The following is an 18,182-nucleotide window of genomic DNA, read 5'->3' on the forward strand; positions in this document are numbered from 1 at the left end:
TTCCAAACTAATAGTGTCTACCTACTAACAACTCTCATTACAACTCGAATTGCTATACTATCACCAACGTACGGCCGTTCTTCAGACTTGAAATCCTATGCCTTATTATCAACCTTCCTATCCCTCTTTTTAGTAATTATTTGAACGATTCAAAATATAACACTAGGAATCAGACTCCGAGTTTCTACGTTACAAATATTCTTCAGATATCATGCCGAGCATTCTTACTCATGTGGCGAATCTTTTCACCATACTACCTAATGGTTAGCTTTGATTTAGGAAGGGGTTTCTGAAGTACACTCACCCGATAGAAGATGAAAGGAATAGGAATGAAGCAGATAGCAATACCGCCAAGGAGTGAGTTGCCGGGGCCAATACCGAGTTGACGAAAGAGCTCTCGTGCCTAGGTGCATATACGTGTTAGCCATGTATCAAGAGTGGACTACGACGTAAAACTTACGAAAAGAGGGAATGAGGCCCCAAACGAGGCTCGGAAGAGTGCGTTCCCTGCAAATATCGACGCGACGTATGCCGGGTACGAGATCCCTAGGTAGTTGAACACCGTATTGAATAGCGTGACCACACCGACAGTAAATAAACTAGAGCCTATAATAGGCAAGATCCAGTGTACGCTTTCCCGCGCCGTCCATCCGTACCAGAAGAGGCAGATCGGAAGGGAAATGGCACCGACGAATGTTGGCGGGAGCACCATTTCCGGCTTGAAAGACGGCTTGGTGAATCTCGGGATTACACCGTGTTTAATCCATAGCAAGAATAGGGGCACGGTGACAAGAGCGCCGATGAAGATCCCAAGGAAAGCCAATCCTTGCGCACCAGTGCTAAACCCGTAGATGTCTCCAAAGACCAGAGGGAACGACTCGAACCACAGGAATAGAATCCCGTAGAGAAGTGCCTAGTATAAGTCCATAAAGAAAACAATGGGCTCGGAGAAAGTCAGCGTGAAAGCCCTGCCTAGGACAACCAGATGGTCTTTTAATGTGTGACGAGCAGCATCGATCTCGGACTGACTCCTGAAGCGGGCATCACCAGTTATCTTCCTCAGCCTCCTCGCCCTCCTATACAAGATATTCGCAGCGCTAGTCTCGGGGAGCAAGAAAAACAGCAGGACGACCACCAGCGCGCACAGCCACGTGAATATCCAAATCGTCCACCGCCAGCCCTCCGCCGGCGCGGCAAACCCCCCAATTATCGGGCCGAAGACGGGCCCGAGGACCCCGAACGACGATAATATGCAGATCCCGTATCCGGCGCTGGCCGGGTCGTACATGTCTATGATAGTAGCACCGCCGGTCGCCAGAGGCGGGCTGCCGACGAAACCGGTCAGGACGCGGAAGACGAGGAACATGGGCATGTCGACGGCGAAGCCCGTGGGGAGCTGGAGCAGGATGAAGGCGAGGAATGTCCAGAAATAAAGGGGGCTGCGGCCGAGCTGGGGGATCTCGGACATGGGAGACCAGAGCATGGGACCTAGCCCGTAACCGCTACCAGTAGCAGAGCATTAGTCAGTGCTGTTCTCTTTAGGGCTGAGGTTGAGCTTGAGGAGGGGGGGATGTTGGCGGTTCTCACAGCGTGAATAGGGAGAGTCCTAGCGTAGCCACGATCTCGCTGACGCCGAAGTCTTCCATGATGCTGGGAATGCCGGGGACGTATATCGAGCTTGCGATGTAGAACGAAAAGTTGAGGATGCACATGAGGAAGGCGACTAGCAGCTTCCAGTTTCTGGACCAATTTTGAGGGTTCTGAAGTGGGTGTTAACTTAAACGCCCGGTCTTTTCTCCTTGATAATCGGAGCTAGGAGTAAATACCTCTGGATCATCAGGTCCATACCAATCTATCAGATTGAATTCTCCGTCGTTTTCACCAACATTAGCCGTGCTGGGACTCTGCTGGTCAAGACCTTTTGTGTCACTGGCTTGTTCTGCCGGCGATACAGATGTTTGGTTTGCATCACATTGTAGAGGCCTTTTCCATAGGGAAGAATCAACCTCGTCAGGGTATCGGAAGAGTTTGTTTCTAGACAGAAAGCGTACGAGGTGACCGAACTGCGTATCGCGGATCTGGGTAGCCATATCGTTTCGTAAGAGCATAAAGATAAATTGGCAGTGTGCAGTTCTATTACCTGAGAGAACAAGTTCAGGGGACCTCTGGATAGGTATTTATTGACCGTAGCTATTTGGCTAATATATCTTAGGTACCTAACATAATAACCTCATGGAGAAGACTGGCTCTTCATCTATTACCACCAATCTCGTCCGTGCTGGACATCCGATTACTCACCAAGCCCTCATGTACCCAAAGCATTTCTAGGTATAACAGAACCGCCATTAACGGCCACTGTGTACCTCCTGGATAGATATTCTGGCGGTTGAAACTGGATTTGGTGACGAGATGCAAGATCCGGAATTTGCATGGAGCTAGAGAGTTTATCCCCGAAGCGCTCTCCTTTAATTCCAACATATGGTAGACGGGTTCGAAGCATCTGATAAACACAGCACCCCGACTTACAAGACGTTAAATCCTAGCACCGAGACAGACGGCAGTCAGCCGCATGCTGCTGACATGATGGCTTGCGATACCTAGGAGGGTAAAGGGACTTTCACATTCCGTCTTGGCATATGTTAGGTATAAACTTCTTGCCCCGAAAATGTATATTTCCGATCTATGATGGGTGCTCCTTAACTTAGATATTCAAGTTTTGATAACGCCTTGTGCTAGTTAAAGAGTTTAGTGACCAGATGGTACGCATCAGGTGTAAAACGTGTACAATCATTCCAATTTGACTTATCTTATTCTTTCTATAGGTGATATCGTCACTTCTCAGAGGCGAGTATCGAAAGTCTACCTAACATACTTTAATTATGATCGTGAATGGTATCCCCGATCGTTTCTCTTGATTGTCGGTTTATTTCCCAATCATGCTCGGTTGATTTGGTTGAATATAAGAGGTAAATTTGAATCCCTAAACTTGAGAAATCCTAAAAGCTAACCGATCGCATCAGCTATACACAGGACTATATTGTTTCGTAGTTTATTAATCGAGATAGATGTACACTACCGCTATAAATTGCGGCTGTGTCGTTAGGCTTGAAGAGTTGGCAGGGTTTATAAATTTTTATAAAATTACACCGTAGCATAGCAACTTGGCAACTTGGCAACTCGGCAACAATCATCCTCTGCCTCTGCCGAACTTTCAGCTACCTGTCTGAGATGTTATCGATTACAACGTTGCCCAATCGCTACATACTGTCGGTAGGATCGACAAGGAACCGTCGCAGCTAGACAAAGGCTTGGCCAGGACGCCGCGCCTCGAAATCTTGCCTTAAGCTGCTCTAGCTTGCTTGTCCCAAGCCTCTGTAAGACGTAATTACCTAATAATTAACGTCGCTCGTGTAGGACGGGAGAGCTATACATAGGTGTACATATACAAGCGAACCTGCTCTTCTCGCATGAGGTCTCTTGTTTTATCTACACTTATACTGACCATCCAAGACGAAAAGACACTACCATGGGGCGCTCGCTTGTACTTACGCAGGCGCTCCTCGCGTTTGCGACTTTGAGCTCGGCACTTACTGTGACTATTCCAGGAGTACCTTCGCTAAAACTAACCGGGTCGAAGCTACTTCCCAAGAGAAGCGTGAAATCAAATTCTACGGATAGCATCTCGTGGGGACCGTGTCCGGATTCGTTCCCCTCTAACATCACATGCGCCACCTATACCGTGCCGTTAGACTGGGCGCACCCGCAGGGCAATGAGACGATAGAGCTAGGTCTAGTCCGCATCGAAGCTCGCGACAAGAGCAATCGAATCGGAAACCTATTCGTCAACCCGGGCGGCCCAGGAGGGCAGGCCACCAGCCTCGTCGCGACGCTTTCCACGGTACCAGGTGTCGTAGACCCGCAGATCCTCGACCGCTTCGACGTGATCGGTCTGGACCCTCGAGGAGTCGGCCTCAGCACTCCGGTGCAGTGTGACACGGCCGCGTACAATAAGCGCATTACGTGGCTTCCCAAGACGCAGGCCGAGTATGACGCGCTCGTCGCGTATAACAAGGATCTGGGCGAGAGTTGTCGTGCTAAGACAGGTCGCTTAATCGATTTCGTTGACACTATCAGCGCTGTCCGGGACCACGAGGCCGTACGCAAGGCTCTGGGCGGTGAGAAGGCTAACTTCCTGGGCCTATCGTACGGCACGCAGTTGTTCAGTCAGTATGCCGAGCTATTCCCTGACGGTATCCGCGCTTTAGTACTGGACGGCAATCTTCAGCACTCTCAATCGGAGGTCAGCAACCTTCTCATCGAGGAATCCACGTACGAGGCCACGCTCAAGAATTTCTTCGCTTGGTGCGCCGATGCGTCCAAGGACGTGTGCCCGCTAAGCGGCCAGGATGTCCGGGCCAAGTTCGAAAGCATAATAGCCAAGGCAGCTAAATCTCCTATCCCGGCCCCTGGCTGCGACGACAAGGTCTGCCGCTCCACCGTGACGGAGGAAGATATACGGTTCAACGTCCAACCATACCTAATCTCGCCGGCATTGTGGCCCTCCCTGGGCCAAGCCATCGCCGACGCCGACGCCGGCAACGCGACGTTGATCTCGCAGCAGCAGCCCCTAGTAACAGGTGACGCATACGAGGACTCCTCGCTACTCGCCGGCACAGCAATCGCTTGCCAAGATTGGACGCACGCCTCGTCCTCTCTCAGCGACGTGCAGGCCAAAGCAACTCTAGGCGCCATCTTCAATCCCCTGACCGAGGGTGTATGCCAGAGCTACAAGATCCAGACCTCGTGCATCGGGTGGCCCGCCGCCTTGACGAACCCGCCGAAGCCCGTATCATACAAGGGCGACGTAAAGATCCTGATGCTCCAGTCGACATTCGATCCCTCGACGAGCTACGCTTGGGGACTAGGTCTACACGCGGAGATCGGGAGCGACCGCTCTGTGCTGCTTACGCGTAACGGCACCGGCCACACGAGTTACTTGTCAGGTGGCGCGACAGCAGCCGCGGCCAACGCGTATCTTTTGAACTTGACGCTACCGGAGCCAGGTACGGTTTTGCAGTCGTGAGCAAGACTCGTGGGTGGTTGTGGTGTATGAGTTATGTATATGGATTAACTAAGTGTATATGGTGTGAGGTGAATCCGGGCTATACGGAATTTCAAGGGTACATACCTAATACATTGGAAGAGCATCAACAGAGTACATGTTTCTTCTTCTTAATTAATCGTCTTGTTCCCAAGACATTAGAACTACAAATCGTCCTGCATATGAATTAGGTAGATGTGAGAGATGTTAAATTCAAATCAAAGGGGCGGGCTCATTGATGAGTGGCTACATATTAAAACCGCTACCCTCTATATAAGGTTTATGCTACGCGTGGCTTGTGTTAGGATAAGTACCGCGAAGTTTACCTCATACATTATCCCCATGAGGTAGGTTACCGTGCTTATTATTTTCCGATCCCTACCTAAAACTCGAAGTGCATTACAGGTAGTCTGACGTAGAACCGGAAAGTAACCGACAAGATAACCACGTTATTCAAGTATCAACTTATTAAAAAGAAGATGGTATTTTCAGTACACCAATATATCAGTCCTACCTAAGGCGTGAACTAGGCGTATTATAAAAAATCAGGCGCGAGCCAAAGCCTTCATAAGCAGTAAGCCATAAACGTTTCCAGCGTCCGGATTGTCTTGCGGACAATGCAATATTCCGCCACCTTACCACGCAGTTCCTTCAGGCCCTTCGCCTCTAATGGTCTTTTTATAATTACATAGGGAGGTTGGCCAACCTTTTTCAGATATATCCACGAAATTCTCAACCCCCAGTCGTGAGGATAGTAGCCGATATCGTTGGTCCTATCAACAACTATTGGCTGGGTTGGAGCTCCCCCTGGATCGACTCGATCTCATTAATAGCCTCATTGAAAACACGGGTGACCGAGTTAAGTACTTTCATGCGGTTATTCTCGCCTCTCGTCCTCCATAGCTCTACCATCATCTCACGGTAGATCTGCTGCAACTGCTCAATAGTGCAACCCGATGTGCGCTCGGTGAGTCTCTCCAAGAAGTAATAGGCCTGAGAATCGTCCAGCTCGACCTGCTGAGAAGCCGACGACACGCCCGACTGGCGCTGCGATTGCGATTGCGATTGCGATTGCGATTGCGACGGTTCGTCGAGGGGAGGGTCGTTTAGTAAGTTTGCCATGCTCGGGGCATGTGACGACTTCCCACCTGCAGGCGATGCTTGCGCGCGAGATCCGTGGAACGACCCGGGCTGGGGAATATATCCCCGCAAGAGGCCGTGAGCCTGAGAATGAGGCCACTGCTCGTCGCTGGACGTAGCCTGGCTATTTCCGGGGTACGGTTGAGTATCCGGAAGGTTGTCGCCAGGGCTGGATTGTTGGTGATGAATTCCATTGGTAGCCTGCGTGCTGAAATTGGAGGATCGGTTGGAAGGATCCGATGTCTTCGTGGTAGACGCGTCGTTAATTAACGCTGACGGCGATACACCCGGAGGAAGAGACTGCACGGCTGAGATCTGGGAGAACTGGTTCGTACCTCCTGTCGTCGCTTGTATGGATGTGTGTAAGGATTGAATAGACATGCGGGGCCACTGAGACGGTGGCTGCATGGGTATGTTTAGGCCACCGGGGGGCGGCTGGCTATCAATATCAGTCATGGTAGCATCGTCGTCCAGAACTCGAGACGCTGCGGATGTCCCGTTCGTATTGTCATGATTAAGTGAGCTCCCTCCATTCGTGCTAGCTTCCTCGCCGATAACTTGGAAATGGGCTGTTGTCGTATGGGACTTTTGCAACCCTGCCGGTTGAGGACCCTGCAGGGATTTTCCACCGGCTTGGTTAGCAAGCGCTTCTCTCTTGCGGGCTCTCCGTATTCGCTTCGATTCCCTCTTCCGGAATTGCTCTTTCTTCCACTCTCCATCCCAGTCGATCTTAGAGAGTTTATCGTTGATATCGGAGACGTCCACGCTCACGTTAGTAGCAAGTTCGTCAGCCTTAAGCCAAAGAGCCTTGTCGCCGAGGTTCTTTGCGTCATGCTCAAAGGACTTTGCGTCCTTCAAGAATATCCATGGGTTAACGTAGTAACCGTGAGCGAGCCTCGTCTCGATTGTCACCGTATCGAGATTGTAATAAAACTTGCCCGTTGCTGTCTCGAGGAGGCCCGGGGCTCCCTCCGCGTCCTGAGAAAGTACATAGGGACGCGGCGGAGCATCTGCCACGTCGGGTCTGACATAGTTCGGATTTGCTTCGTCGAAGAGGTATTGATACTGCGAATAGGGTATGATAGGAGATCGGAAGACCTTATATTTGCGCTTGATCTGGTCCATGATAGGCTGCAGATGGATCTTCAACAAGTTGAGAGCTTTTCTGTACAGCAGGTTTTCGGCATCAATCTCCTCCTGAGTCATCTGCTTAGGCGGGGGCGGCGGGGCCACGGGAAGCACTTCCAGCACCCTCCTTTTTCGATTGGTCGGTTCGGGAAAGTCTTTAGGAAGTCGTCTAATATGCCCCAGGATCCTATCGAAGTATTCACGTCGATTTTCCTATGTCCTGTTAGCTTCGCGCCATCCATTCTACAAAAAGGTTAGACTCACCTTCGCGGGCCGAGCAATCTCCACAAAGTTGGAATTAGACCATCCAAAGATATCGCGTTTGAGATCGGGACTGATCTGCTCCAGCTCCTTCTCTGCGGTACCTACGACCATGATGGAATCCGTAGGCTGTATCGTCCTGAGCATGGACATGAACGCGGTGAGCGCCGGTCCGGCCAACGTCTCATACCACATGTCAACGTGAGGGATAAAGATGACGCTGGGTTTCTGGCGTCTGGCCTCGGCGAAAAGCCCGAATAAGACTTGCTCGGCAGGCTGTATACAAGTTAGCTGCTATCCAAGAGAAGCTATTTTAATGATGCCTTGCACCACTTACCAAGGGATCACCAAGTATATTTGCTATGTCGAAGTTCTGGACGTGGACACCTTCGAGGTAGTGGAGGATAGCAGCGCTGATATAAACCTGTCCCATTCCCTGAGAGCCGCATATTAAAAGTCGCGGTCGGTAAACACGAAATCTATGGAACTCCTGCTGCAGGGCCTCTCGGCCGAAACCAAAGTCTTCATCGTCGTAAGGCTCGAACATAGCCTCGTCTAAAGCCGTCACCTTCTTCTTGCGCGGAAAGACGCCATCCAGGAGATTGGTAATAGTCTTAAATTGATCTCGGAGGAGAGGCTCGATAGGTTTCGGGAAGGGAGCGGCCCCGGATATCGCGGATCTCTCCGAAGAAGGCACAATCTTGTTTTTGGAGAGCATAAAGTCGGTCATGTGTATGTTGATCTTCTCTGGATTGACGACAAGCTTCTCCTTGGACATATAAATCTGCGGGTATGTTCGCTGGATCGCATTGAGAGCAGCCTCGGTGCACATAGCACGCAAGTCGGCACCGCCGTAACCCTTCGTCTCCTTAGCCAGAGACCATTTGAACTCGTCGGTGAGGCCCCAATCCTTGGTGTGTATATCGATGATCGACTTGCGACCGTCCACGTCGGGTAGAGGGAAGTAGAACTCTCGATCAAAACGACCCGGTCGGCGGAGGGCAGGATCCACGCTATCCGGTCGATTGGTAGCACCGATGACTATCACCTGGCCGCGACCGTCCATGCCATCCATCAAAGCGAGTAAGGTAGATACTATCGACGCATGAATCTGCTCCTGCTTACTGGACCGAACGGGGGCGAGTCCATCGATCTCGTCAAAGAAGATAATGCTAGGTTGCGTTCTTCTAGCTTCTTCGAATAGAAGACGTAGCTGCTTCTCGGCCTCTCCGACCCATTTGCTGAGGGCATCAGCACCCTTGCGCATATAGAAGGTGATCTTCCTGCCGCCGATGCCAGCCGTGTTTGCGAGGGCTCGAGCCAGCAAAGTCTTTCCTGTTCCCGGTGGACCGTGGAATAACACTCCTCTCGGTGGCGTAACGTGGAATCTAGTGAACAGCTCCGGGTATAGTAGCGGCAGTTGCACCATCTCCTTGAGCTGATCGATGTGACCCTGCAAACCACCGACGTGACTGAAGTCGACGCTCATATCTACACCGAGGGGGTCCGCATCAGCAAGAGCCTTCGGGTTCTTAATTTTACCGACATTCGGCGCGGGCGTAAGGAGACCACCTCCCTCCGCATTTGCGAGGGACGGGCCAGGGGGAGCCGCCGAGGTTGGCGTCATACCCACCATTCCAGCTATTCCTGTTCGATTGTTCATCTCGTCGTCGCTGCTATCGGAATCTGCGCCACCCGCGGCGCCAGTACCCCATGGCCCACCGAGCAGCGAGCCGACAAGACCGACGCCGCCCAAAGCGCCAGCAGTCGTATGGAGACTGTGGTCCCAACCGCCACCTCCATTTGCACGTCCGCGTCGACGGGCTGGTGTCGGAGCTGGGTCATCGTCATCTTCTTCCTGCTCAACAGTGAATGCATTGAGCGGCGCAATCGCATAATTTACCGGCTGGCCTCTACGGCGTCTAGTCTCGGCCTTCTTCTCGAAGAGGATTTGTGGCGAGCGGCGTTCTCTGCGCGAACGAGAATCCTGTCGGAGATCCCTGAGTTCTTCTGCTACTTCGTGTTCGTCAACCTCGTCTTCGTCTCCAGACTCGGCACGCCGCTGCGATCTTCTCGCAGAGCTTCTTCCCTTGCCTCTCGACGGTCTTCGACCACGGGCGCTGGGACTTGAATTATCGTCGTCATCACCGCCATCCCCACCCTTATGAGCTTCGGAACCAGATTCGTTATCTTCTGCGGACTCATTTCCGGGCTCAAAATCGCTGCTAGGCTCTTGGAGGGACTTTCCGAACCGAGACTTCCGAGTTAATCGGCCGCGAGTTCTCTTAACGGGACTACCATCATCAGCAGGAGCGTCTCCGGTAGCTGCCGCAGTTTGGTTAGCCCTCGCGCTGCGCGTCTTACGTGCGACGGGGACGTCGTCATCTTCGTCGTCCATCTCCATGGCGTCATTTGCCTCCACCGTTTTTATAGGTTCTTCTTGATCTAGAACGGTATTTTCGATCACTTCATCATCTACTTGGCCGACGGCATCTTCCTCGGCCGCATCGGCGTCTTGGATGATAGGGTCTTGCATAACTTCAGCTTCACCTTCGGCGTCGGCTTCGGACGGTTTGCTCTCTTCCTGGGTATCTTCTTCAACTACAGTGGGAATTGCCATTTTGATGCCTTTTCCGCTACGAGTCGGTCTGCCTAGAGCTTCCGGACTTTTGCTCTTGGAACCTCGGGCTAGTCTCGCATGTTTACCCGAATTTGATAGCTCGACCAGCTCGTCTTCTGCTTCAGCGGTGCGCGCTCGGGTGACTCTTCTAATGCCAACTGGAGCAGTCGCATGGGAGGCTGCGCGCGTTTTGCGCGACTGCGATTGCGACTGCGGGGGAACTTTGAGAGTAATTAATTTCCTCTGCCGGGGCGATTTCTTAGGTGGTTCCTTGATAAGATCGTCCTTCTCTTCGTCCGAATCTCGAATTAAATCGTCTTCGTCCGAGCTCTCCTTGTAGTTCTGGTGTTTGGTAGCTGCTTTTCGGACGCGGCGACCGGTATTTTCGTTGATGGGAGGTTCAGGCTCCTCGTCCTCTATATCGTCTTCGCCGAATGAGTTCTCTTGTTCGCTATCCTCGAGCTCATCATCATCAATGTCAGACCCCCGATATCTGACTCTCCTGCTACGAGTAGTGGACTTGGTTGCTCCGGGCGGGCGAGTTTTCTTACGCGAACGGGGCCGGTCGACCTCGGGCTCGAAGTTTTCATCATCAGAATCAGACTTGTTGGGGTCGAAGTCGAGGATGTCCCGCTTTCGTTTGCCAGCCATTTTGAAAGATGTGTCTTTCAGCAGCAGGCGAAGAAAGACTGCAATGAAAGAGTTAGAAATATCTACTCGAGGTTGCCATGTGGTTTGCAAGTTTATTAAGAGAAAGGGGGGGAAGGGTAAAACGGGGAAGATAAAAAAAAAACTAAGTAGGACAGAGACCCGCGTGTCAAGATGTAAATTTAGTGCACAGCTGGTGAAGTAGATGATGCGATGTGGTGGGAACTAGGAGTGTTAGCACTTACTTGAAGTATCAAAACAGGCGGGTACAAGTTGTTGTAGCCTCAACTAGAAGCAACACTAAAAAGGGAGATGAAGGCAATGGGAGGCCTAAGCTATAGTTCGAGGAAATTAGTATATATCCTACCACAATTAGAACCAAAGAACGAGTGACAGGGCAAACATACCTCGAGGTTGTCTCAGTGGAGACAGGCAGAGCTGAAAGCTTGTGTTGTTGTCAGTTTTCAAAGGGTTAGACTGAAAAAGTAGAGGCAGGTGTTTTAGAAACTCTCCCCATTACCAAACGAACGTACCTGGGAGCAACTTAAGGGTTATAATGAATATAATGTCTAGTAGACCATCACCACCATTCACGTTGGAATGCGCCCAAAGCCCAAGACAGCAACAGGTCTCATGTATTCGGATCAAGGCATATGGTAACACGGTCCCCCAGCTCTTCTTGGAGAGGTCGTCTGAGTGATATAAGTCGTCTCTGTCGGCGTTCCAATAGCGTATCTAGGTTTATCCTATTCCACCCTATCAGACAAGGGGATCGACACGGAACGGACTAATAAGCTCAGGTTGAGACGCGGATTCGATAAAAAGTCACGGCAACGGGCAACGCGATAGATTCGGAAGGGAAGGGCATAAAAAGTCGAGATTGGAGGACGGCCTGGATGGATTATCTAGAAGTGTCTTCACACTGATCGAACACGCTGATTGAAATATAACTATCTAAAGAATATTCGGACAACAGGTGTCTCGAATGGTATTATGCAAAAAGATGATCTATGGGGTAACGTGAAAGAGACACAGAGTCGCGTCAAACATTGACGGGACGGATGTGAGACAAGGTGAATTTACGTAGCCCGGACGCGGCAAAGTGTGGGATGCGAAATGCGAAATTCGAAATTTGTAGTGAAAAAAGAGGAGGGCGTTGTTGCGTGAAAAGCGCAAAGCCGAAAGGATGAAGGAGCTTCGGGGGGTTTAGTAAGGTTTAGGTAGTCACTCGTCGCGCGTTTCTGCGCCCCCCTGCAACAAGGCGGGTGCTATGCACGGTCCACTGCAAAACATGATTGTCCCACAGTGCAGCAAATTCTGTCCAATCAAGATTCATGTGCCAAGAATTATATGGCGTGTCATACCAAAAACTACCATAACAACTCCAACCCTGACGACTCGGATAATCCATCCATCTTCACTCCAATTTCTCAACATCGAAACTCGACATCTTCGAGATTCCCGATATCCTCCAGTCACAATGCCAAAACGCATTCTTCATAGCCTTTTCTCGGGTCGCCTGCATTTATAGTATTCAATTGACTAATTTTCAACCCATCTACAGCCCATAACAGGTATACGTAGAATCAAATGTGAATTATAAGTTGATCAACTTCGACTTTAAATATTTCCAAGGTCCATCCCCAGATTTGCATCATATCAACGGCGCTACCATGCGGCTCAAAACTCAAGGTCAGCCCTACGAGCCGTTGGAAAGGGGCCAGGGACGTGGTTGCGTGGGTACGGCTTGCTAGGTACATGTGTACCTGGCGGGCCCGATATTTTCGAGTTGTTGTTCGCTGCCTGAGGCATCCACAATGAGCATCGTTACTAATCATTTCAGTATCTATTCTTTACATTACAGTGCTATCTCACAGTATTATATAACTCCGAGACAGTACAGAGACCCTAGGACCAAGTAATACCAACATGAGCTATTATCCAACTACTTACACAAATTGAATGAATCAAAAGATGCATCACTCAAGATTATAACCATTCACCACCTTGCAGACAGGGCCTATACGTACCTATTTATATTACCTTCAAGTACAGCATACAAGTATCAGTCCGATACCTATATGTAAGTCATCTCAGGTGAGAATCATCATATACATAAATAACTACCTACCTTATCTAACATGAGATGATTCTATGAGATGGTTCTATTGGATAGGCCATTTCCGTATGGAGATTTCTTTAGCGTTTCCTAGCAGCCTAGGCGTCAAGTAGTTCGCGAACGTCGAAAGAATCAAGCACCTTAACAGCTTAAGTCATTTTTATGCGCAATGCGAACCGGCAAATTATCTAACCTACCTAAGGCACGTAGCTCATTTGTCCTGATCTAGTCATGAGAAGGTATTCCTGATGCGTCGAGTTACCAATCATATATACTTCCGCCATTTCGAATAAAGTAGCATATTGCGTTCATACCAGAATAGCTTCAGTTCTCAGTGTCTTGTCTCTCGGCAAGCCAAGTCTTCGACCACTTGACTCTTCGGAATGCCCCGCGCTCGTGTCGTTTCAGGCGAATTCAGGCGAACAAAACATTATCAGTTCGGTCAATACAAGGCAACTTACTCGAACAATGGCATTTCTTTTAGGCAGCAAACGTGGGAGCGTACATACAGATAAATCCCAACGTTAAACCACTAACCAGGTTTCGATACCGACCTAATCAATATCGTACCTACTTACATACATGATGTCTTGGCTGCGTGTCACGGCACCGTCGATTTTAATAGGGCTGACTTGGCTTGTCCCACCTGCAACGGAGGATCACTTGCGGGGTGAGTAATAGCGATGCTTCTGGCCTCAGTCATACACCGTCTGTTGCTCATTTCCCTTCCTTACCCGCATTAGAGCCGCAGACCCATTGGCCACGAGGATAGATAGCTCATTCTTCAATTGGCCTTACAGAAGGCCGTCTAGCCGAGGACCCTGTCTTTGTGCTCTATCTACTCGTGCCCCTCGTACACACGCTAACCAGCATTCTTCCCTACGTCGATATGCTGGGCCAAGCGATCCTTCACTTGAGCCGCCAAGCTCCCCTGTCAAGAACACATGTATATAAGGCCAACCCCAGGCAACGAGGTTTTGTCTCTGATTCTCGAGACCCAGACCCGTTCCGAATAGCCGGACTTCTTCTACGATCACCATATAAATAACCGCACCAGGTGTGCGAGAGTAGCTACCCTGGGGGGCCTTCATTTTACACATTGTCCTTAACACAGCTGCTAAATCGGCAGCCTTACTCAAGCTTGAAGCTTACTACATAACTGCCTACATACAACTTAATTCAGACCCGACGCCCTACGATATCCGGAGAGCCACATACCGATAACTTGTGTCTGGTGGAATTGCGAGTTACTTTGTGTACAGCTCAGAATACCAATCTCGACAACTTGTTCGCACCGGCCTCAGTTCAAGATGCCTCAAAGTGGATATTCCGCCAGGGACTCTGGCGAATCTAAGCATCGTCAGGACAGCATCAGTTCTTACGATTCGGAGAAAGACAAGGTCGGTAGAGTTGCTTGTTACTCGCAATTACACGCTGCCGCCTCCAAACCTAATTCTAACTCCCCGCAGGACACCACCAGAGACAGTCAGTCTGACGAACGTCGCAAATTATTGGCCGGTCATGAGTCGAACCACAAGTCTCGTCACTCGAAGCACCACGCGCCGACTGTAAATGTTTACACTCATTGTGGGCGACACACCGACCAGTACCTCTTTGGCGGTTGGTCCAACATTTTCAAGAAGCATTAGTCTACCTCTTCCAGATCGAGGTCAGCTCCGAGATAATCTTGTCGATAACTGCAGTTCTGTTTGATACAGTTTCTACTCCACGACTGCATGATTAGGATTTAATTGAAAGTGGCGGCGCAATTAGATGGTATGCGCGGGTCGGATCATATTCAGAACAATACTTAACTCTATGTAATGATGTAATTAGAATGAGAAACGAGATACGAATCAAAGTTGGTCAAGCGCACTCTCTTGCCATCATCCCCTTTCCCAATCATATATCCACCTAGTGATGCGTCTTCACGGGGATCCCGATTTCAAATACCCCCGGTCAGCGGACCCGGGGTGCCGTCATAGCCGGTTAGCTGAGCACGTAGGGAAACGCACCCGTCCTATTGGTGATGAAGGATACAACGGTCCATCCACCAATTACCTCTGGGGAGTTAAGTATTGCGTAGTCCTTGAGAGTCAGTTTAACGCTAAAAAAAAGGCACTGGTGTAAAAAGGAGATAGATAGTATGTTGCCTTACAATCCCTCGGATATCGGCAGTGATGATTCGTCAGCCTCTAAGCAAAGACGCTCTAATTAAAGACCAGACGTCACATCGTCTCTTCAGTCGGATCGCGTCGTTCACTTGGGTTCCAATAAGAATTCCGCCGCTGCGCTGTTGCGCATATGTATAAGGAGTTCGTATAACTACGTCCTGCGGTAAAAGGATCCGAATACAGACTCGATCGTATGCGAAAGTGATATCGTGGGAGAATTTATCAAGCCATGAGATAGGGCATGAGCCGCAGCACTAAACATAGGAGAGGCTATGAGGCTTTCTATTTCACGGCGCTCTCGTGGAATAAGCTAAATAGACACCTAGGTTTGGAGGTTTGGGATAGAGATGCTACCGGGGGCGAAAGGATAATCCTACTATTGTCCTACTTGTTGAACAGGTGAAACATGCGTCACTAACAGCTTAAGAAATAGTTACTATTGGAAATGGTATATTATATTAAGTTGGTCTATTCTTTCGGACTTTGACAACTTAATTTTTATGTTAAAGACTATAATCACCTATAGACATACTAATGAGGGCTATAGAGTGAGTTGCTTATTTGAAAGGTTTTCTCACGGCATCTCTCTATAAGAGTATCATCATCAGATCGTCTCGACATTTACGTTATTATGATTGCTAGTCACTTGTTATTATGCCTTTACAATCTCGATCTTCTCTCCATGTCCATTCATCTCCCTTGTAAATTACGCCTAGGTGTAAATCGCAACAACACCTCCAATGCGGCATGACCTAGGGGAATTCATATTCGGGACAGGGAGGCCACAGCTCTTGAAATCCTCCTTATGGTATCCATATTTTAGGTTAAACCTCTTTCTAGATTACCCCCTAGCCGGTAATATATCTTAAGTGCCTATCCTGAAGTGAGGCTCGGCGGCATGCTTCTAAATGTCGGCATTGTCGGGTGCCTACTATTCAGACCCCGGTTACCAGCCGTTTACGTGACACACAGCCGGTACTTGGAGGCGACAGACCGTAGCGGCGGGTAGCTGCTCTCGATCCCAACGTAATTATCCCTACGCCTCGGCTTTTGCTTCTTTCCAGCTTGCATATTATCCGCGATCTAGGTGGGCTCATACATGTCCTTAGGCAATTCTAATGCACACCTGTGTAGATACGTTATCAATGCTTCTCGTTCTAACTCTACTGTGAGACAAGGCCAAGGGTTTGTCAACTTCCTGGTGAATCCAGAGTGTAGTGAATGCCCAACGACATACCCCTCAAAATAATACTCCGTGCCTAACTGTAGCTTATAGATTGACTAATGGTCCTTTCCAATGTAAAATGCTGCCTGTATGGCACGTCGGCGTCTCTTCTCATGCTCCGAGGTCCGGTTCCCCGTGCTCTGGTACCAGAAGCCATAGTCGCCCTGACCAGTAGCGACGGATGGCTGCTGCAAATTTATCTCCGACATAGCGTAGTTTTGGGCCGTCAGTAACGGGTGCCAGCGTTCCATTAATGCACGCGCGGCAAGCGACACCATTCTTCATGCCCCTACCCGACTCCCTGATCCTGGAATGCATCGGTACGTCTACTACGCGGACCCGACACTCGGGGCGAACCTCGATAACAAAAAAGCAAAGGCTCGTCTGGGGTACGACCTCGATGAGCGTTCGCTATCGCATGCGTGGATAAAATGAAACGGAATCACGCCAATCCAAGACGAAACGCGTAATTAGCGAAAAGGCTAGATACTGTCACAGTCCTCTCATGCAGTTGGATCGAAGAGTCTGAGGCAACGTCGGATTCGGATAAGATATGTGGTGCTCCTCCATGCCGTGCCCCAAAAATACAGGACGCGGAGGCCCGTAGAGCGACAGGATTCTTCGTGACCGGGTCACCGGCGTCGAGCCGTGAAACTTGACCAGCAAAATTCCATTATTTGATCTCCGAGTGGCTGGAATACGTCGAAGTGATTCGAAAGGCCTCGACTCCCAGATCGGGTTTTCCCCTTGGCCCAGTTGCACGAGCCAGGTAGTCCACTATGCAGAACACCCGAGAATCCATGATCCCGAACCTTGGCGCGGGATATTCGCGGTGAAGGTCTAGATTGAATGGGCCGAATTGTTCGCGAAGCGTCGCGGGTGGCCTTATTTGCGGCTCACGAAGAAGCGTCAACAGAGAACTACAAACACGATGCCTTTCACATGACCAGGGACCTAGAAAAGAAACTTGCGGTCTGGGTCGATGTTCGATTAAGCGTGGTTCCCCTGTCTTAGCATGCATTGTTTGTTGGTTGAAGGATTGGAATAGTGATTGATCATGACGATGTGGGATCTTAAATATATGTGCTTGCTATGTGCTTGCTGTAAAACTACATGCGACCAGCGGGGCTATAAGCAGGCCATGGTTCCTGTAGAAAAACGGTATTCCAGATTCCATACAAGTTCTTGGCTCTCTAAATTGCAATCGCTGCCATCTTGTTACTGCCGCTAGAAGAGTGTGATACTGGTGATGAAAATGTGGAAAGAAATGGAGTTTTATTAGGCAACATGGCAGGGCTTGGATTTAATCATAATGATCATGGAGTGCTTTCAGAGTCTATTATCTAGCAGAGCGTTAGACACGTCAGATTCTGCTATGTAGGCATGGGGGCCTTTGCTGGGAAGACTCGTTTCTATATTCTTGGGATTGGGATAGCCGTTCTATTAGTTATTTGGGAAGCACTGTTTTGCCTTGGCCATAGATATGCGGGGGCGGAATTAATTCCTACTTCCCCCCTGTATGTACGGAATAATGAACTAGAACAAAGACTGTTGATCATCCGAATGGGCAGGATGAAGAGTCACCTGTGTAGCTAACCTAAAATCGTAGATGAAAATGTCGATATTTTGCTCTGTTAAGCATTGTAAGCGCCACACTAATATTTCTTGGACAATTCTAAAAGCATCAGCTTGGCACCATCTTTGCCGCATGTCGCCAAGCTTAAAGTTACAGATAGACCTTCCCTGCTGGAACGCTGGGTGGCGTC

At 49.7% G+C, this 18,182-nt stretch overlaps 4 protein-coding genes across 4 annotated transcripts; 2 read left to right on the forward strand and 2 right to left on the reverse strand.

Moving 5' to 3' along the window:
- Positions 1-202: 202 nt before the first annotated feature.
- Positions 203-2,090, reverse strand: F5Y00DRAFT_251562 (benomyl/methotrexate resistance protein; the record flags this gene model as incomplete). The annotated part of the gene is made up of 6 exons (XM_048009840.1): positions 203-253; positions 305-403; positions 461-913; positions 980-1,502; positions 1,588-1,760; positions 1,827-2,090. 6 exons carry the CDS (start codon positions 2,088-2,090, stop codon positions 203-205), a joined length of 1,563 nt encoding a protein of 520 aa, XP_047867641.1.
- A 1,056-nt stretch (positions 2,091-3,146) lies between these two features.
- Positions 3,147-5,306, forward strand: F5Y00DRAFT_229060 (alpha/beta hydrolase fold-domain-containing protein). The gene has a single exon (XM_048006714.1). The coding sequence runs from the start codon at positions 3,527-3,529 to the stop codon at positions 5,081-5,083; it is 1,557 nt and encodes a 518-aa protein (XP_047867642.1). The 5' UTR covers positions 3,147-3,526; the 3' UTR covers positions 5,084-5,306.
- A 578-nt stretch (positions 5,307-5,884) lies between these two features.
- F5Y00DRAFT_259204 (AAA-domain-containing protein) lies at positions 5,885-10,901 on the reverse strand (the record flags this gene model as incomplete). Its single annotated transcript, XM_048010837.1, has 3 exons — positions 5,885-7,582; positions 7,634-7,906; positions 7,968-10,901. 3 exons carry the CDS (start codon positions 10,899-10,901, stop codon positions 5,885-5,887), a joined length of 4,905 nt encoding a protein of 1,634 aa, XP_047867643.1.
- Positions 10,902-14,222: 3,321 nt separating this feature from the next.
- Positions 14,223-14,902, forward strand: F5Y00DRAFT_216119 (uncharacterized protein). The gene is made up of 2 exons (XM_048005572.1): positions 14,223-14,417; positions 14,487-14,902. Exons 1-2 carry the CDS (start codon positions 14,328-14,330, stop codon positions 14,664-14,666), a joined length of 270 nt encoding a protein of 89 aa, XP_047867644.1. The 5' UTR covers positions 14,223-14,327; the 3' UTR covers positions 14,667-14,902.
- Positions 14,903-18,182: the final 3,280 nt, after the last annotated feature.

This window comes from Daldinia vernicosa (genome assembly GCF_022497035.1).
Source record: "Daldinia vernicosa strain CBS 139.73 unplaced genomic scaffold F5Y00scaffold_9, whole genome shotgun sequence".
Classification (NCBI taxonomy): Eukaryota; Fungi; Ascomycota; class Sordariomycetes; order Xylariales; family Hypoxylaceae; genus Daldinia; species Daldinia vernicosa.

Coding starts and splice junctions, on each gene's coding strand:
- F5Y00DRAFT_216119 (XM_048005572.1), top strand. CDS start 14,328: ATGCCTCAAAGTGGATATTCCGCCAGGGACTCTGGCGAATCTAAGCAT. Junction 14,418..14,486: donor ACGATTCGGAGAAAGACAAG/GTCGGTAGAGTT, acceptor AACTCCCCGCAG/GACACCACCAGAGACAGTCA.
- F5Y00DRAFT_229060 (XM_048006714.1), top strand. CDS start 3,527: ATGGGGCGCTCGCTTGTACTTACGCAGGCGCTCCTCGCGTTTGCGACT.